The sequence below is a fragment of the Hylobates moloch genome, unplaced genomic scaffold (genome assembly GCF_009828535.3).
Source record: "Hylobates moloch isolate HMO894 unplaced genomic scaffold, HMol_V3 SCAFFOLD_5, whole genome shotgun sequence".
In the NCBI taxonomy this organism is placed as follows: domain Eukaryota; kingdom Metazoa; phylum Chordata; class Mammalia; order Primates; family Hylobatidae; genus Hylobates; species Hylobates moloch.
Window position 1 is genome coordinate 43,305,580 of NW_026652280.1, and position 21,397 is coordinate 43,326,976.

Here is a 21,397-nt window from a genome sequence, read left to right on the forward strand (position 1 = left end):
TCTTCAACTGCCCATTCTTTGAAATGTCCTCTCTTCTTGCGGAGGCAGATGCTGCTGGTTACCCACTCAATACCCATCTCCCTTTCTGCCTTATAATGGAAATCCAGTTGTGTTTGGAGTGACAACGTATATTCCACAATGTGGCACTCTACAATGTGGCACAGTTCTCATCAGTGAACTATAGATGGAAGTCACTGGTGGAGCTTCTGGAAAGCTCTTTAAAAGCAGCACACCCAGCCAGCACCAATACTGCTCTTCACTCTTCTCAACTAAGGCAGGGACCACTAGCTGTCACCTAATATTCATAGCGATAGGAGGAGAAGGTTAGCTGGATACAGCCCACAATTCATACTGTGCCCTCGAGCCTCTGGCCAAAATCATATGAGTGAAAGCTATGTGCACCCAGAAATGGGTGTGCACTCCCTTCGTCCCTTTCCTTCTTTCTAGGGGCTGAGATGCAGATGAGATGGTAAGAATGGAAGCAGCCACCTGGACCCAGAGATGGAATCCTTGTTGTCAGGATGCTATAGCTATTTTACATTTCCAAAGAGGATTGCCTATATTTGGAATCTTATAAAAGAAAAAAACTTTTATTTAAACTGCCATATTGGGAGATTTCTTGGTTGCAACAGAGAAGACTGCATCCTAACCAATACATACATACCTCCCTGTCTTGATATGACAAGGGTGTGGGGCAGCTGCATTGTAACTATGATGAAACATGAAAGACAAAAGCCAGATCCTAAGGATGGTAGGGCATAAAGATAAAGCAAGCCCAGGTTCCTAAGAGTATCATGGAATCAACACATTGTCCTTGAAACTGTATAATTATCCACTGATTTTCTTAGAGTGGCTTTTGTTTTATAGAAAAATTTCATGGAAAGTAGAGAATGTTCTCATATATCCACACTGCCCCTCCCCACCCACCCGTTTCTCCTATTAACATCTTGCATTAGTGTGCAAAATGTTAATCTGTTACAACAGATTAACTGACATTGACACATTATTAACAAGTCCATAGTTTTACTTTATAATTCACTGAACAGTTGAACAGTTCTATGAGTTCTCACAAATACATAACGTTCTGGATCCAACATTACAATAACATACAGAGCAGTGACACTGCTCTAAAAATCCCCTGTGCTCCACCTGTTCATCCCTCCCTACCCATCTCCCAACCTCAACTCCCACCCCGGCAACAGGATCTTTTCACTGTCTCCATAGCTTTTTCCCTTTCTCGGAATGTCATATAGTTGGACTCACAGTATGTAGCTTTTTCAGACTGGCTTAACTTCATAATGTGCATTTAAGGTTCCCCCATATCTTTTCTAGCTTAATTGCTCATTTCTTTTTATTCCTAAATAAAAAATACTTCATGGTATGGACAAATACTATGGTTTCTTTACCCACTCAACTACAGAAGGACACGTTGTTTCCAAATTTTGGCAATTATGAATAAAGCTGCTGTGAAAATATGTGCAGGCTTTTGCATGGACATAAGTTTTCAACTCATTTGGGTAAATACCCAGAAGCATGATTGCCAAATTGTATGGTAAGCCTACATTTAGCTTTGTAAGAAACTACCGGACTGTCTTCCAAAGTGGTCATGTCATTTTGCATTACCACCAGCAATGAATGAGTGTTCCTGTTGCTCCACATCTTTGTCAGCATTTGATATCAGTGTTTTTTTATTTTAGCCATTCTAAGAGGTGTGTAGTGGTATCTCATTTTTTTAAATTTACATTTTACATTATATTGACATGTAATGTTGTATATCTTTCTATATGCTTATTTACCATCTGAATGTCTTCTTTAGTGACATATCTGTTCAGATCTTTTGCCCATTTTTTAATCAGGTTGTTTTCTTATTAAGTTTTAAGAGTTCTTTTTATATTTTGGATACTTGTACTCCATCAGATACGTTTTGCAAATATTTTCTCCTAGTCTGTGGCTGTCTTTTCATTGTCTTAATATCCACTTTTTTTCCATGATAAAAATATAGTGAAAAATTTTAAGCCACTGTTCTCTGGGTTGTCACATGCAGCTAAACCTGAGTCTCTTACTGATGTACAACACCTGGGTTATGCTTTCAATGGATCATCTGGGTGCTGCCACCTGGGTGACTACTAACTTTCTTTTCCCTACAGCAAGGGCCTGGCCCTCCCGGACAAGACCTCCAGACTCTGTAGCTCCCTCCAAGGAAGCACCCCCAGCCTCTCCAGTACTCCAGCCTTCTCACCTGGGTCCCCAGCCAACATTTTTCACTAGCCACCCCACACCTTGTGTGTGGCTTGCCACAACCTCAGACTAACAGGTATAAACCCCTCCTCCCCTTTTCAAAATTGCCTCCACTGTATCACCTCACTATTTCCCTAACTAGTCCACCATTCTGTGCACTATTCCCCTAATGCCACATGTCCATTCCATTCTCTTGTTCCCCTCTACACGAGCTGGCACCATGGCTCCAGATTCCCAGCCCCCTCCCTCCCCAACCCTGGGTCAGGCCCCAATCCACTCACCTTCCTCGGCTACCAGGTTTAGGTTCATTAGGCCACTCCCTGCTTGTCCCCATAGGGGGTTACATCTGACCAAGGCCTCCCACTCCAAGTTCTTCCCACTCACCCCCACCCATAGCCCCCTCATCACTTAAGGAGTTCTGTGGGGGCTCTCTTTGCAGGTCATTTTTCTTCTGACTCCAACCCACATACCTACCTGATATCATCTTTGCCCTCATATATCCTGGCATTTAAAGGCATTTAGAACCTTTGATTCCAGTGTCCTTTCAGCATAGGAGCTACTTCATTCCTGCCTGACTTACTGCAGCCTTTATCAGGAATGCCATCTTCCTCACGCAGCGGTTCTCAACTTTGACTGCACACTGAAATCACCTGGAAGCTTTGAAAATCACCTCTGCCTGGGCCCACCCCTGAGTTCTGATTTCATGAGCCTGAGGCTGGGCGTGGCAGGGAAGGTTCTAAAGTTCTTCAGGGGGTGGCAATATTCTCCAAGACTGAGAGCCTATGCTGCAGGTTACCAAACAAACATCTAACCACCTGGACAGCATTTTTTTCCTTTTTTTTTTTTTTTTTTTGAAACGGAGTCTTGCTCTGTCACCCAGGCTGGAGTACGGTTGCGTGATCTAGGCTCACTGCAACCTCCACCCCCTGGATTCAAGCAATTCTCCTGCCTCAGCCTCCCGAGTAGCTGGTACTACAAGCACGTGCCACCACGCCCGACTAATTTTTTGTATTTTTAGTAGAGACGGGGTTTCCATGTTGGCCAGGCTGGTCTCGAACTCCTAACCTCAAGTAATTCACCCACCTTGGCCTCCCAAAGTGCTGGGATTACAGGCGTGAGCCACTGTGCCCAACCTGGACAGCTTTTTTTTTAAAAAAAGCAAGATTCTGAACCTCACTCCGAACCTTCTGAAGCCAGAACATAGAGATCAGAAGTTCTGGCACCTGGAGCTGCTGTGCAGGGCCTCTGGGCTACCCACTCAACCCAGCTGAACTCACTCCTAATGGCTCCTTTGGTTTTAAAGGGCCAGTTTTCTCCCCCACTGAGAGCAGGGGCAGAACTTGATGGCCTGCACTTTGAGCCTTGCATAGCACTATGAAGACAGGAGCTCCTTCGAAACTGTCACTGATTAGCCACAAGGCTTTGGCCAACACACCTGCACCCTCCGCTCAGGATAACTACCTTAAGAGGAAAAAAAAAATCAGGGAATGTCTACCTTTCTTCCCTTCCGCACCCTCACCAGAATCTCTCTCTTAACATGGGGGTTTTGTTGGTTGCCTGTTTCAGTTTGGTTTTTTAGGTTCAGTAGATTTTTAGACTTACGTTCAAAGTCTATTCCGTGATTTCCCATTCCACCAGTCTAAAATGCAGAGGAAACTTGGACAAATGTGTGAATGGATGAGGTTAACTTTTGTATTATATCATAAGAAGAAATTGCTTTTTATTCCTTCAAACCTGATATTCTGAGATGTAAAGACCTCTTTGAGAATCTGATGAAGGCTCTGAAATACCTCCCCACCAAAATCCCACAAACCCACAGACTGTACAGAAACCTCAGAGGTTCATGGGCCTCAGGGCCCATGATCTGCAGGCTGAGAAGTCAGGTGTCCAAGAATAACAGCAAAGCCAGTCCCAAATCCCCAGGTTCCCCTAAACAGGTCCAGCACGAAGCTGGCAGGACCCATGTACCCTTGCAGATGGGACTCTGCATGGCCCTTCTTACCCTTTCCCAGATGCACATCCAGCCATGATTTCTAAGCCACCAGCCTCACATAGACACATGGGCCCAGGGTGGAGGACTACCAGCCCCCTTGGCAAATGAGAGAAAGTGAACAGCATGACACAGCCAGTAAGCAGCAGCTATCTTCACAGCCAACCCTGTGGCACAGGCCTGAAGGGAGTCATGCCGAGGAAAAGGTGAACGCCCCAAGTTACCTGAAGTTAGGAGCACCTGTGACATGTATGCCATGTCCAGCCACCACACTGGTCCTCACGATGTCCCTGAAACATCATGGTTCTCAGGTCCACTCTTGACTCAAGCCACACTCCCACCTGCTGCACCTTCCAAATACCCAAAGCCACTATCTCCTCCAGGGCTTGTCTAAAAGCCCACCTTCTCCATGACAGTGCCCTGTGGACCTGGGCTGGCATTGGTTTCCTTTCAGAGACACTGAGGGTAGCAACAGGCAAAAGAGTGGAGGTTCTGGCCCAGCTCAGCCCTGTGGGCAAACCTCCATCGAGATCTCTTAACTGAAAGTTGAGATCTCAGGGCACCTGACCTGCATAGAATCCTCTGGGTCTAAACTCCAGTGGTTCCCATTTCAATGTATCATCTTCCCAGAATTGGACTGTAATTATAACAGAGGCTAACAGTTTTGAGTGTGGATTATGCATCAGGAATTAGTTAATGTTTTAGATACATTATCATATTTTACTTCAAAACAACCCAAAGAGGCAGTATTATGATAATATTGCCCCCAATTATAAGGAAACTGAGGTTCAGAGAGGTGAAGTTGCATCCCCAGGGTCAAACAGCCATGAGACTAACGGTAAAGCCTGTGTCCCCAACCATTATGCTACACTGCTATCCTCAGGTGCCAGAGACCCCATCAGGACCCCTCTTCATACAGGAAGGGAAATGGGATTGGGCCATATTTACCTTATTCTGTAAATAAATGTTATAAGTGTCTTCATTTTATAAACTCCTATCAGAGGTAAAGTGGCTTGCCCAAGGCCACACAATGACTACGTCAGGAAAAATAACCTGGAGGCTGCAGGCTTCTGTGTCTGCTGCACCATGTCATGCTTGCTAATTTACCTGGCCTCAGAAGGTGATGAACAGACCTAGCTCTATTTTGCTAGCATAATAATTGCTTTGTCCTTCTACTTTTAAAGGTCTTTCTCCTCTTCTCTGACTAGCTAAAGCCTGAGTGATAATTCTAAACAAGAAGTTAATTTTTAGTCTTGGCATAAAAGTGCAGAGTAATGGACAAGAACAAAGAAGCAAAATCCTCCAGCAAGGAAACTCAGAACACACGGTATGAAAAACATCACAATTTTCACACAGACTCATACATCTTCATTAGATGGCCACAATATTAGCAGACGTTTTGCTATAACTGACACAAAGAAATCAAGAGAAAAAAAATGGTATTTGCCATTTTCATACCTCCAAAGGGCAAATCTTAACTGGGAAGCAATTATATTTTAACTCCCACTCATGGGAGACACACAGACTTTGTCAAATGCCACACATCTAGGAGAGGACCTAAAAGGTCTATTTCAAAGAAACAAACCCTCACTCTAGGGTGATTTGGGGGCACACTTGTCAAATGTGTAGCTACGCATGCCTCCAATTCCAACACTTTGAGAGGCTAAGACGGGAGGATTGTTTTGAGTCCAGGAGTTCCAGACCAGCCTGGGCAACATAGGGAGACCCCATCTCTACAAAAAAATACAGAAGTTAGCCAGAGCAGGAGAATCGTTTGAGCCTGAGAGATGGAGGCTATAGTGAGCTGTGATTGCACCACTGCACTCCAGCCTGGGTGACAAAGAAAGATCCCATCAAAAATAATTAAAAATTTAAATTTTTCTTAAAAAATTTTAAATGTGTAGCTATCCCAGTATCTTTTGGGCTACCTTCCTCTGTTTGTAGCTTCCCAAGTCTTGAGTCCCACCTTCTCATCTTGCCATAATTCATTTTCCCAGCAACCCTAGCTACTAGAGTACAGAAATGGGATTCAACCTCTACCTATTGGATGGATTTATGGCCAAGTGATGATTCAGAAGGGAACAAAGTGAGAATACAAGCACCAGGATCTACTCTGGGGAGTTTTCAGCAGGATGCCCTGGCTCTTTGGGAACAGCTGTGGAGGAAGTGCCAGCATCTGGAGACAGGTGTTGCCCAGGTGAACTGTAGTGTCAGTGATGGATGATGGCAGCAAAGCTGTTTCAACTGGAGACAGTGTTTTAGACCAGGACCAATTGTCCTTGCAGGAACCAACCTCATGCCACCAAAGGTGCCAATGTACATGCTGCACAGAACCTAAAGTACCTTTGCCCAGAAGCCCCTGGGATGGCAGAAGAGCACAGTCTTGGGAATTGGTCACACCTGTGTTCAAACTTGGCTTTGCCACCCCAGACATGTAAGTTAACTCCTGACCCTTGGTTGTCTCAGATGAAAAATTGAGACAATAAAATCCAATTACATGACTAGTGTGATAATTAATTATTAAAGATCCTGTGAATAGGGAGCCTAATATAGTACCTGGCATAGTAGCTGATCCAAAAATATTATTCTTCTCCCACACCCTTTATTCTTATTGCTTTTATCAATACATTAGCACTTTTTTTCTGAGCTGCCATCTCCAAATCATTCAAGTTTTGATAAGAAAGAAGAAAACAAAAACGAGGACAAGGTCCTCAAGCGTAACACCACTAGAGACATTTTTCAAGCTGACAATGATCTACTCATAACATTCCCGGGGTCTGTTTGATCAATGAGCCATGAAGTCATCCAATTAGACTATCATCTAGCCTGCATTCTGACAACTTATATGAAAGGATGTCACTGTCAAATACTTGATAAAAACTATTGCAACGGAACTTCCCCAAGTCTATCAGCCTAATAGTGTTAATTTTAAAAATAGCAATAAGTAGAATCTGGTGTGACTTAAGATACCACTCCCATATGCACAGCCTAGAGTGGTTTCCAGGATCCTTTCTCACATACTATTGGTGTTCCCCTTACTACCACTCTGGAGACAAGAAGGGTATTCTCAGAGCACCTTGCTGAATCCTAACGAGGACCTTGGTCTTCTTGGTGCGCGTGGCCATGCCTTTCAGGAATCCATTCTGGCAATGTGCCATTCACCTGGACACTAGTATTCGCTAAGTGCCTGAAACATGCTGAGAAAATGCCAAATCCTGGACATTCAGACAGGCATGGTTCTGACCTACTGAAGTGTTAGCAGCAGAGAAGAGGGGCAACTAGCCGCACAATCAATGATCATAAATTGTGAAGGGTGTTAAAACAGGTGAAACCCAGGAAGCCATCAGTACATACTAAAGTCAAATAGCTACATGAAACTAAGAAGGTTCCAATTTTTCTCCATTAATTGAGCTATTCATGAAAAATGAGAACTCCCAGATAGTATTCAGTGGACCATATTTTTAACTCAGGCAAAGTGGTTTCAAACAACTTTTGGGGGCTCCTGGACAACAGATTAAGATAGCTGAGCATTATTTGGAAAGAATCAGGGAACCTCTTAAGTTTCCTGAAGAAGAGGGTGATGAAATCAGAGATATACTTAGTTCGAGATGTGTAAGAAGTAGGCTGGGTATGGTGACTCACGCCTGTAATCCCAGCACTTAGGGAGGCTGAGGGTGAATTGCTTGAGTTTAGGAGTTCAAGACCAGCCTGGGCAACATGAAAAAACCCCATCTCTACTAAAAAATACAAAAATTAGCAGGGTGTGGTGGTGCACGCCTGTAGTCCCAGCTACTCGGGAGGCTGAGGCAGGAGAATGGCTGGAACCTGGGAGACAGAGGTTGCAGTGAGCCGAGATTGCACCACTACACTCCAGCCTGGGGGACAGAGCGAGACTCTGTCTCAAAAATAACACATATATATATATACATACATACATACATACATACATATAAAATTAGCTGGGCACGGTGGCACATGTCTGTAGTCCCAGCTACTTGAGAGGCTGCAGTGAGCTGAGATCATGCCACTGCACTCCAGCCTGGGCAACTGGAGTGAGACCCTGTCTCAAAAATAAATAAAAATAAGAAGGAAAAAGGTGGGGCCCCATCAGGGGCTATTTCAGTAATCTAATAAATATAAGAATAGCTGCTGATATGGGTATATTCCTAGAGAAGTTTCACTTTCTGTGCACATCTCTGATTTTTTTATGTGCATATTGCTTTATTCAGACTCAGAGTATTTCTTTATTCAGCAAAAGTATTAAGCAATTCTAGGTATAGGCAAAAAGTAAGTTGACATTAACATAATTAATAATTACTTTTTCCACAGTAATGAGTTTAAAAGATGATACCATATAAAACCATCTACTAGAGCATCTGCTAAGAAAATATACAGTAAATTATCATTGAATACAATATCTAAAATAGTTGCAAATCCACTAAAATCTGGAAAATATCCACTTATTTATTCACTTTTAGAGACAAGGTCAAGACCTTGCCCTTTTATCCAAGCTGGAGTGCAGTGGCACAATCATGACTCACTGCAGCCTCAGCCTCCCAGGCTTAAGCAATCCTCCCACCTCAGCCTCCCGAGTAGCTGGGACTACAGGTGTGAGCCACCACAGCTGGCTGGAAAATATCTATTTAATTGTGACATATGATTTTAAAATAACTTAGCATATAAATACCATATGCTTGATTACCACAAATGTTCCTAGGAAAGGCTACTCTCGAGCACCCATCAAGAAAAGTTACTCAAAATGGAAATGGGTCTGCAGTCACCACTGATGAGTCACTTGCATCTCCCTCGTGTGTGATTGAGAATTAAGAGAAGGTCAAAGCCATGGTAGTTCCTCCTAAATATTTTAAGGCCTCAATATACCCCCATTTCCTGGTAGGTGGGGACCAGTCAGCAGGGTGAACAGTTGCTCTTACCCGGCATCATCCTGGAAGCCTTCCAACTCATCCCGCTGCTCTGCCAGGGTGGCCTCCAAATCCAGGTAGGCGCCATTGTGAGAGAGCTGCAGAGTACAGTCATCCAGCTGCAAGAGAAAAAGTCTGTTATACCCAACCTGCTCCTCAGATGGGGACTACATATGGAGAAATCACATCATGTTGCCCTCCTGTGTTTTGTAAAATCGAGCAATGTTCTGAAATGTGGATCATAACTTGAAGAGCTAGCATGTTAGTGCAAATAGATCGGGAATGATCTGTGTACCGAGTGGACGGATGAGGCATCTCTTAACAGAGTGACATCGACAGCATCCTCTGGGCCCTAAGCCACTGAAAGAGCCCTTTGGGCACTGGGCCAACGCTTTTTTCCACTCTCAGGGGCACAGACGAGACCTGGCATTTCAAGAGTGGAAATCGAGATCACGATGCTGATGTGACCATGGATTGAGTCACAGGGCCTAAAAGGCAAATTTGGTGGGGAAAATATGCTGTTTCCTTTGATTCAGTGAAGAGCCTGCTTATTCAGATTCTATGGTCATACTCTGCACATTACAAATAATGTTGCTCAATAAAGTATTTTTACAACTGAACTGAAACATCCTCCAACTGAATGGCAATATACCCAAATTACAACATAGCACACAGGAAATTAAGTCTCTCTTGCTCTGTCACCCAGGCTGGAGTGCAGTGGCTCGATCTCAGCTCACTGCAACCTCCACCTCCCGGGTTCAAGTGATTCTCCTGCCCCAGCCTCCCGAGTAGCTGGGATTATAGGCACGCACACTGATCTCTTTTTTTAAAATTTTTATTTTTTATTTTTTTGGCGACAGAGTCTCGCTCTATCACCCAGGCTGGAGTGCAGTGGCACGATCTCGGCTCACTGCAGCCTCTGCCTCCCAGGTTCAAGAAATTCTTCTGCCTCAGCCTCCCAAGTAGCTGGGATTACAGGCTCCCACTACCATGCCTAGCTAATTTTGTTTTGTATTTTTAGTAGAGATGGGGTTTTGCCTTGTTGGCCAGCCTGGTCTCAAACTCCTGACCTCAGGTGATCCACCCGCCTCAGCCTCCCAAAGTGCTGGAATTACAGGCGTGAGCCACCACGCCCAGCCAAAAATTTTGTTTGACAAACATTTATATGCTGTTCATTATATTCTGGGCACTGTTCTAAACATTTGTACATGGGAAGTCAGTTGATTTTCTCACAAACTCTGTATGTTCTACTATTTTCCTCATTTTACAGAGGAGGACCGTGAGGCACAAAGAGAGGCTACGTTACTTGCCCAATTCACCATCTAGTAAATGGTGGAGCTGGAATTTGGATACCAGTAGTTTGATTTGAGGACATGGTCTCAACCACTACACTCTGCATCCTCTCTACAGCCCAAGACACACACAGAACTTGAAAATTGTATCACGGTGCAAAATGCAGCTTGTATCAACTGAGTGTTCTGGTGTGACTGAGCAAATGTGTTTGCCAACACCATTCCCTTTTCTCCCCAGGCACACAGCCTTGTCTTAGAGTTGGGCTCTGGCTGCATAACTGAGTATTGATCAACAGAATGTGGGTGAAAGTGAAGAAGACCCCCAGCAGGCTTGGCCATAACACTTCTGCACAACTGTCCACTTTTCTTTTCTTGCCTATGGCCAGATGCAGAGGAGCCAGAGGAGACTTTGAAACCTAGAAAACAGCAGAGCCCCAAATGCAAGGAGCTTGGGTTCCTGAGTCACTGCATGGAAGAGAACACTTTGCTGCCCAGATCCACTGACCCATCCTGGACTGTGACAGCATCAAGAAACGAGCCTTTGCTGTGCTAACTCATTAAAGTTTTGTGGTTGCTACAGGTAGCAGTTAGCATTATATTACATATAGAATGATTACTCTTAAAATAGAGAAAAATAATTTTACCAAAGAAGATTGAGATTAATATTATGAGAAAATCTAAACTTATACCCTCATGCTTGATTTCTTGAGCTATAAGAGTGACTCAATTCATCTTCTTGCTGAGTTAGGCTATTACTCCAAAATGACAGCTAGGGGAAAAGTGGAGACAAATATGTGGTTACTTTAAAACATCTAGATGAATGCTTGATAATCTGCTATAAGTGAGATTTCAAATCTCACTTTTTTTTTTGTTTTGATAGGAAAGTTTTGCTATTATCCTCAACAAGAGAAATGCAAACTGTCATCTTGTTTAGAAGCAGCATCTATAACAGGCTGTTAATTCTTGTTAGAAACCCCACAGTTCCTTGTTTCTGGTTATCCACAACAGAATGAAAGGAATTTCTTCTTTATTACTTGTGAGAAATACCTAGTTAAGTCATTTGAAGGGGTTAATCTTATTTGATTCACTTGTTTTATTTCTCTAATAGCAGACCGTACCTCATAATTACTAAAGGCTTGCTGGTGAATTTCAGCATTCTTGAGCAGCATCTTATAGATGGATCATCTGATTTGAGAAAGCATTTAATAATACAAACTGGCCAAATTTTCTGTACTGTAGTGTCAAAGGTGTGCCCAGGGTTTTGGGGAAACACACAGGAGCTGCCTCCCCTACTCTATGGAAGCAGCAGGCAGGAAGAGTTTCCTGCAGAAGGTGTCTCCTGAGCCAACGATCACCAGTGGACTGAAATCAGACTTTATCATTCCAGGTGGAAAATTCCAATGGAAATTGGACCTGTTGACACGTACAGTGGACCATGTGTCTGGTTGTAATCATTGGCAGCTCATTCTTGCTTTAATTTCTACTGCTGTTATTAACTAAGAAAGCTGATTTAGTGTGTTCGGCTGATAGTATCAACACTCTGCCTATTTTTAATCCCACATATAATCAACAGACTGAAAGATGGAATGACAAAAGCTCTTTAAGCCACCACAATGTCCTTTTCCTCAACCCCTGGAAACATATGAGCCTAAAGAGAGAAGAACTGGGATAAGGAGTTTCTACTTCTCCTCAAGGAGGTCTGAGTCATTCTAAGCCTGTGGTCCACACTCAGCCAGAGGGACAGAACCAAGAGCAAATAGTGCTGTCTGGAGAGAAGCCAAGCATACACATGAATGTGGCATAAATACTCCCACCAGAGCCTGTTTCAAGCCACCAATGCACAGTCGCTGAGCATGGGGTTAGAAAGAGGTGTGCAGCAGCTCACCAGTATACAGCATTTCTACCACACAGATCTGTAAGATCTAAATAACCTGGAGAGCAGAGGTAGCAGAATGGAGTAAAATAATTAGGAAGTGACACATTGTGAATGTCTATAACCTTTGTTTTTAATATAATCGGCTCAATTGTGAGTTTCTATAATTCTTATTTTAAATTTCTCTTATTTTTATTTATTATTATTATTTCTTTTTTGTAGGGGGGTCTCACTGTTGTGCAGGCTGGTCTTGAACTCCTGGCATCAAGCAATCCTCCCACCCCAGCCTCCCAAAGTGTGAAGATTACAGATGTGAACCATTGTGCCTAGCCAATTTAATTTTTAGTAATAGCTATGTTTGACAAGTGGCTCACAAAATTCCTGAGAATTTGACAATCAGTCTTGCAGGTCACCCAGGCCAGCACCAGCACATACTGTTCTTGGCCATTCAGTTGAGGTACCTAAAGCAGAGATAGCACAGATGAAAAGACTGACAGCCCCTTACCCAGGCTTATCAGTCTCCATCAGCCCTGCCTAAGCCCTGTGCTCTTCTCCTTAGACTGCGAGGAGGTGGGAATGTACTAGTGGCTGGCAGATGTAGCCCCATCTGGACTATTTTGCATACCATTTCCATCTCGCATCTTCAGATTTTATTCCCAGCAGCCCAAGACAAATATCTCACCTTTCTGGACACTCACCCTGGCCTGCCAGGTATCTGCCTCAAGGCGCTTCACGCCGGCCCCAAATTGTAACAGGAAGCCCCATAATCTCCCCAGCCTCTGACAGCAGAATCCCCAAACCTTAGCACAATGGCTTGTTCTCACCATTCCTCTTCTCACATTCTGGGCAACATAACTACTACCATTTCCACAGTTCAATTTTAACAAAATTATATGTCAGGCACAGGCAGGGCACCAAGGAACACATAATCACTTCCTTCCCTCAAAGAGATCATTTAACTGTAACACACAAATCAAACACAGAAGAGAATAAAACACCATCTAAATCAACTGTCAAAATGGATGGACATTCATCCTCAGTTATAGCCCTTCTGCTGTCCTTAGCAGAGACCTAAGCATCCTCCATGGAACTGCCCGAGTCCCTCCTCCAGGATAGAGGCTGCCATTACCTCCTACGCCAGACGTCACAACCCCGATCCCTAATGAAGGGGTGGGCAGGCCCATCCCATTTGTGCTAGTGAGTCCCTCAACTGAAAAAGAAAATAATTTGCATCTCTTTATCTCTCAGAAACTTCATGTGCAGTCCTCACAGCGGGGCTATAGAAAGAGGGGCTGCCCTTTGGGAGACAGGACATGTGTGTGCAAAGGGGATCCTAACAACACAGGGGCTGTGAAGACAGCAAACGAGTCAACACACACCGCCCAAGCCACTCCACCACACAAACCCCACCCCATCATTAAACCCGAGACACAGGAGATTAATATTTAAACCATCACATGAGCCAAGGAGGAAGAACACAGTGCTTCTTGGCTGGACCAATACATTGAAAACAGCAGAAGTCCCTAAATATGTGGGGATGGGGTCATGTTTCGCTATTATTTTAATATGCAAATTAATAGGTATGCTAAATGAATTCCTCAACCTTGTCAGTGATAAAGAAGTAACAGTTATAAACTTTCCGAAGAATTAAAAACAATATGAATAGACAGTGAGTGGTGATTAATTCAAATCCAGTTATTACACAGATTTAGACAGATGCATCAAAACTTTCCCTACAGGGTGAAAAACTCAGACACCTCCCTGCCAGACCAGTCCCCGTTGGGGAATCTCAATTCTTACTTACACAGAGGCAACCTGATCCCATTCCTTGGCCTTTCCTGTCAAATGTCTTCCCAAGTGACTCAAGGGACCTGGAATTTCCTGACTCTGACAATTTTCATATCAACCCTGATCCCCTGGCAGCATGTCCCCTGCAGTCCTTTCTTGGCTCTAGGTTTGGTGGCCAGGACATTGCCGGGCACTTCAGGACATAAGACAAAGCCAGGAGCCATGGGGGGAGATAACATTACAGGGCTATTATGGAAGCACGGCGATTAAGGAAATTTAGGGGCAGTGACAGCGGTGCAGCAGGAAGACTTCAGATTGGGTTGCAGGCTCACACAGTTAGGGCTGTAAACCTGTGGCCAGGATTCTGGCGGGAGGCAGGGTGCTCAGCAGGCAGCCAGTCTCAGATCCACAGTAAGTGTCCTTCTAAATATCCAGGATTTTGTGCCACTCCGCCTAGGTTAAAACACACCGATAAAGCAGGACCTTATTCTCTGGAGACACAGAAAGAGCCTTCCACTCCTTGTAGAGACACTACGCAAAGTCACTCTGGGGTTCTTTTGACTGTTCCTACAAAGATAGTGCAGTAAAAAAGAAAGGGCAAGCCAGGCATGATGCCTCATGCCTGTAATCCCAGCACTTTGGGAGGCCAAGGCAGACAGATGACTTGAGGTCAAGAGTTTGAGACCAGCCTGGCCAAAATGGTGAAACCCCATCTCCACCAAAAACAAACAAACAAAAATTAGCCGGGCTTGGTGGTGACACATCTGTAATCCCAGCCACTCAGGAGGCTCAGGCAGGAGAATTGTTTGAACCAGGGAGGCGGAGGTCACAGTAAGCCAAGATTGCGCCACTGCACTCCAACAGAGTGAGACTGTCATCTAAAGAAATAAAAAGAAAGGGCAGACTCACCATCCTGAAAAAAACCCAAACATCTCAAAGGAGGCTGATGTCACGTCTCGATTTATGTATTCTTTCTTTTTCTTAGTCCAGTGAACTAGCATGTTACTGAAGTAGCTTAATGATTATCTAGGTTTTGGCAGCAGGTCCACAGCGATCCATAGCCCAGGCAATAAAATTTCTGTGTAATCCTGAAATAGATTTGCACAGAACCGTTCTATAAATATATATACTAGGGCTACTCCTTAAACTAATTTTGGTTATAGTTTAGAAGTGGGAAAACATTCTGATCTTAAAAAGAAAAAAGTAAACCTAATGGAAAGGGCAAGTGCTTACGGCACTTCATTGGTTCCCCCATCCCTGTATCCGCATCCTCCCAATGTGATTTTGCAGCAAATTCCCTCTAGAGGCAGATTCTTCCTCTAATCCTGGAATCTGGGTGACCTGTGTCTTACTTTGGCCAATGGACAGTGTCACGTGTGACCTGGCAGAGACTGGGGCTGTCCTCTCTTGCTGCTCTTGGAGCTCTGCCTCTGCCTGAAGATGTTGGGGTTACCCGATGGAGGGTGAAAGACTCAGGCCTGGCTGCTCCTGCCATCCCCCGCTAACAGCCTGCCAACTGCCACATGTCACGCGAGGCCAGCCTGGATGGTCAAGCCTCCAGATGACCCACATGACAGACACATGAGACAGCCCAGGAGAAATTGGCCAAACTGGGCCAAATCAGAACTTTCCAGTTGACTCATAGGCTCAGGAGCAACTTTAGGGTTCTGACTTTATGTCACCCTCCTCTTCCCATGAGCTTGCCACCTCAACCCACAGCCAACAGGGAGAACCACTTTCACACTCCACGTGCTCTGCACCGGGATGGCAGGTGGGTGAGAGGTTTGCCCTCTTCAAGTTGCCTGCTGAATGCACCACGTCACTGCAGGCTCAAGGCAGGGCTGGTCACTACCTGCCCAACCCTGACATGCCACAGAGCAAGAACATACCTGAGCTCAAACTCCGGCTTCCCTGACCTTCCCTGAGCCCAAAGTCCTGCTTGGGGCAGAAGACAGCAGCATTTGCTGGGTAAAAGCAAGGAAGGGGAGCCCAGAGCCTGGAGCACCAGAGAGTGAGGGAGCAGTCAGTCAAGGACCCTCCCACAGAGGAGAGGACACAGCAGGAGGCAAGAACACACGAAGTCCTAAACCCCCAGAGTGTGCTCCATGGACCCACGGAACTTCACTTTCAAATGCAAACAGAAAGATAAAACTTGGAAGAATTTCAAGATAGCAACCTTAAGCACGGGGACCTTCTGACTCCATCAGTCACATGCCCACAAAGCCCGCCCCACTCCTGGCTCATAAATGAAGCGTTGCTGTGGGCCCTACCTCTCTCAGGGCCAGGTTGACTATGGGTCCCCTGAGTGCCCCACTTCAGGCACATACAGCTCTAAGAGCAGCCCAAAAGCAGTCAGCATGTTCCATTTGGTCAGCTGCAATACAGCTACACCTGTTTACCCCCCTCAAATGGTACTTTTGTTGCTAGGCAGCCATGAAGCTTGTGGCGTCCTTGGATTTTGCGGTTCCTACTAAACGGAGCAGAGACAAGGAACTGGACTTAAAGGACAAGCAAAAAATGTTAGGAAAGAGAGCTTTCCAACAAGTAGTGCCACATGTCCCTTTCACAAGTCTTAATAAAACCAACACAAAACTCGGTTCAATCTTTCTAGCTTTTATGGACTAATGATTCCCCCATAACCCATAACAACCATTGCAAAGGGACAAGATACAGGGCACACACTCTGGGGTTGTCCTCTGCTATTTCCTAAGGTGATAGTGAGAATGTGGTATTCATTTCATTAACCTTCAAACTATACATACTCCTCACATGTATTCCTTTGTATGTATAATGCATTTCACATAAAAAATTGTAATTACATTTACATATTTTATTTTTTTATTATACTTTAAGTTTCAGGGTACATGTGCAAAACATGCAGGTTAGTTACATATGTATACATGTGCCATGTTGGTGTTCTGCACCCATTAACTTGTCATTTAACTTTAGGTATATCTCCTAATGCTATCCCTCCCCTCTCCCCCCACCCCACAACAGGCCCCAGTGTGTGATGTTCCCCTTCCTGTGTCCATGTGTTCTCACTGTTCAATTCCCACCTATGAGTGAGAACATGCGGTGTTTGGTTTTTTGTCCTTGTGATAGTTTACTGAGAATGATGGTTTCCACCTTCATCCATGTCCCTACAAAGGGCACGAACTCATCATTTTTTATGGCTTCATAATATTCCATGGTGTATATGTGCCACATTTTCTTAATCCAGTCTATCATTGTTGGACATTTGGCTTGGTTCCAAGTCTTTGCTATTGTGAATAGTGCTGGAATAAACATATATCTTTATAGCAGCATGATTTACAATCCTTTGGGTATATACCCAGTAATGGGATTGCTGGATCAAATGGTATTTCTAGTTCAAGATCCCTGAGGAATCGCCACACTGACTTCCACAATGGTTGAACTAGTTTACAGTCCCACCAACAGTGTAAAAGTGTTCCTATTTCTCCACATCCTCTCCAGCACCTGTTGTTTCCTGACTTTATAATGATCACCATTTTAACTGGCGTGAGATGGTATCTCATTGTGGTTTTGATTTGCATTTATCTGATGGCCAGTGATGATGAGTATTTTTTCATGTGTCTTTTGGCTGCATAAATGTCTTCTTTTGAGAAGTATCTGTTCATATCCTTTGCCCACTTTTTGATGGGGCTGTCTGTTTTTTTCTTGTAGATTTGTTAGAGTTCATTCTAGATTCTGGGTATTAGCCCTTTGACAGATGAGTAGATTGCAAAAATTTTCTCCCATTCTGTAGGTTGCCTGTTCACTCTGCTGATAGTTTCTTTCGCTGTGCAGAAGCTCTTTAGGTTAATGAGATCCCATTTGTTAATTTTGGCTTTTGTTGCCATTGCTTTTGGTGTTTTAGTCATGAAGTCCTTGCCCATGCCTATGTCCTGAATGGTATTGCCTAGGTTTTCCTCTAGGGTTTTTATGGTTTTAGGTCTAACATTTAAGTCTTTAATCCATCTTGAATTAACTTTTGTATAAGGTGTAAGGAAGGGATCCACTTTCAGCTTTCTACATATGGCTAGCCAGTTTTCCCAGCACCATTTATTAAATAGGGAATCCTTTCCCCATTTCTTGTTTTTGTCAGGTTTGTCAAAGATCAGATGGTTGTAGATATGCGGCATTATTTCTGAGGGCTCTGTTCTGTTCCATTGGTCTACATCTCTGTTTTGGTACCAGTACCATGCTGTTTTGGTTACTGTAGCCTTGTAGTATAGTTTGAAGTCAGGTAGCGTGATGCCTCCAGCTTTGTTCTTTTGGCTTAGGATTGACTTGGCAATGCAGGCTCTTTTTCGGTTCCATATGAACTTTAAAGTAGTTTTTTCCAATTCTGTGAAGAAAGTCATTGGTAGCTTGATGGGGATGGCATTGAATCTATAAATTACCTTGGGCAGTATGGCCATTTTCATGATATTGATTCTTCCTATCCATGAGCATGGAATGTTCTTCCATTTGTTTGTATCCTCTTTTGTTTCATTGAGCAGTGGTTTGTAGTTCTCCTTGAAGAGGTCCTTCACATCCCATGTAAGTTGGATTCCTAGGTATTTTATTCTCTTTGAAGCAATTGTGAATGGGAGTTCACTCATGATTTGGCTCTCTGTTTGTCTGTTATTGGTGTATAAGAATGCTTGTGATTCTTGCACATTGATTTTGTATCCTGAGACTTTGCTGAAGTTGCCTATCAGCTTACGGAGATTCTGGGCTGAGACAATGGGGTTTTCTAGATATATAATCATGTCATTTCCAAACAGGGACAATTTGACTTCCTCTTTTCCCTTGCCTTCTCCTGCCTGATTGCCCTGGCCAGAACTTCCAACACTATGTTGAATAGGAGTGGAAAGAGAGGGCATCCCTGTCTTGTGCCAGTTTTCAAAGGGAATGCTTCCAGTTTTTGCCCATTTAGTATGACATTGGCTGTGGGTTTGTCATAGATAGCTCTTATTATTTTGAGATACATCCAATCAATATCTAATTTATTGAGAGTTTTTAGCATGAAGGGCTGTTGAATTTTGTCAAAGGCCTTTTCTACATCTATTGAGATAATCATACGGTTTTTGTCGTTGGTTCTGTTTATATGCTGGATTACGTTTATTGATTTGCGTATGTTGAACTAGCCTTGCATCCCAGGGATAAAGCCCACTTGATAATGGTAGATAAGCTTCTTCATGTGCTGCTGGATTCGGTTTGCCAGTATTTTATTGAGGATTTTTGCATTGATGTTCATCAGGGATATTGGTCTAAAGTTCTCTTTTTTTGTTGTGTCTCTGCCAGGCTTTGGTATCAGGATGATGCTGGCCTCATAAAATGAGTTAGGGAGAATTCCCTCTTTTTCTATTGATTGGAATAGTTTCAGAGGGAATGGTATCAGCTCCTCCTTGTACCTCTGGTAGAATTCGGCTGTGAACCCATCTGGTCCTGGACATTTTTGGTTGGTAAGCTATTAATTGTTCTCTCAATTTCAGAGCCTGTTATTGGTCTATTCAGAGATTCAACTTCTTCCTGGTTTAGTCTTGGGAGGATGTGTGTGTCGAGGAATTTATCCACTTCTTTTTTTTATTATTATTATACTTAGGTTTTAGGGTACATGTGCACAATGTGCAGGTTTGTTACATATGTATCCATGTGCCGTGTTGGTTTGCTGCTGCACCCATTAACTCATCATTTAGCATTAGGTATATCTGCTAATGCTGTCCCTCCCCCATCCCCCCACCCCACAACTGTCCCCAGAGTGTGATGTTCCCCTTCCTGTGTCCATGAGTTCTCATTGTTCAATTCCCACCTATGAGTGAGAATATGCGGTGTTTGGTTTTTTGTCCTTGCGATAGTTTACTGAGAATGATGGTTTCCAGTTTCATCCATGTCCCTACAAAGGACATGAACTCATCATTTTTTATGGCTGCATAGTATTCCAAGGTGTATATGTGCCACATTTTCTTAATCCAGTCTATCGTTGTTGGACATTTGGGTTGGTTCCAAGTCTTTGCTATTGTGAATAGTGCCGCAACAAACATACGTGTGCATGTGTCTTTATAGCAGCATGATTTATAGTCCTTTCAGTATATATCCAGTAACGGGATGGCTGGGTCAAATGGTATTTCTAGTTCTAGATCCCTGAGGAATCGCCACACTGACTTCCACAATGGTTGAACTAGTTTACAGTCCCACAAACAGTGTAAAAGTGTTCCTATTTCTCCACATCCTCTCCAGCACCTGTTGTTTCCTGACTTTTTAATGATGGCCATTCTAACTGGTGTGAGATGGTATCTCATTGTGGTTTTGATTTGCATTTCTCTGATGGCCAGTGATGATGATCTTCACAGAATTGGAAAAAACTACTTTAAAGTTCATATGGAACCAAAAAAGAGCCCGCATCGCCAAGTCAATCCTAAGCCAAAAGAACAAAGCTGGAGGCATCATGCTACCTGACTTCAAACTATACTACAAGGCTACAGTAACCAAAACAGCACGGTACTGGTACCACAACAGAGATATAGATCAATGGAACAGAACAGAGCCCTCAGAAATAATGCCGCATATCTACAACTATCTGATCTTTGACAAACCTGACAAAAACAAGCAATGGGGAAAGGATTCCCTATTTAATAAATGGCGCTGGGCAAACTGGCTAGCCATATGTAGAAAGCTGAAAGTAGATCCCTTCCTTACACCTTATACAAAAATTAATTCAAGATGGATTAAAGACTTACATGTTAGACCTAAAACCATAAAAACCCTAGAAGAAAGCCTAGGCAATACCATTCAGGACATAGGTGTGGGCAAGGACTTCATGTCTAAAATGCCAAAAGCAATCGCAACAAAAGCCAAAATTGACAAATGGGATCTAATTAAACTAAAGAGCTTCTGCACAGCAAAAGAAACTACCATCAGAGTGAACAGGCAACCTACAGAATGGGAGAAAATTTTTGCAACCTACTCATCTGACAAAGGGCTAATGTCCAGAATCTACAATGAACTCAAACAAATTTACAAGAAAAAAACAACCCCATCAAAAAGTGGGTGAAGGACATGAACAGACACTTCTCAAAAGAAGACATTTATGCAGCCAAAAAACACAGGAATTCATCCATTTCTTCTAGATTTTCTAGTTTATTTGTGGAGAGGTGTTCATAGTATTCTCTGATGGTAGTTTGTATTTCTGTGGGATTGGTGGTGATATCCCCTTTATCATTTTTTATTGCGTCTATTTGATTCTTCCCTCTTTTCTTCTTTACTAGTCTTGCTAGCAGTCTATCAATTTTGTTCATCTTTTCAAAAA

At 43.5% G+C, this 21,397-nt stretch overlaps 1 protein-coding gene across 4 annotated transcripts in view; it reads right to left on the reverse strand.

The window, feature by feature from the left end:
- FHOD3 (formin homology 2 domain containing 3) overlaps positions 1–21,397 on the reverse strand; it is a 499,838-nt gene that overhangs the window by 425,731 nt on the left and 52,710 nt on the right. For all 4 annotated transcript variants that reach the window (XM_032152492.2, XM_032152490.2, XM_032152489.2 and 1 more), the window contains exon 2: positions 9,163–9,269. In XM_032152492.2, coding sequence (XP_032008383.1) covers positions 9,163–9,269 — 107 coding nt within the window. The remainder of the gene's footprint in view (positions 1–9,162; positions 9,270–21,397) is intronic.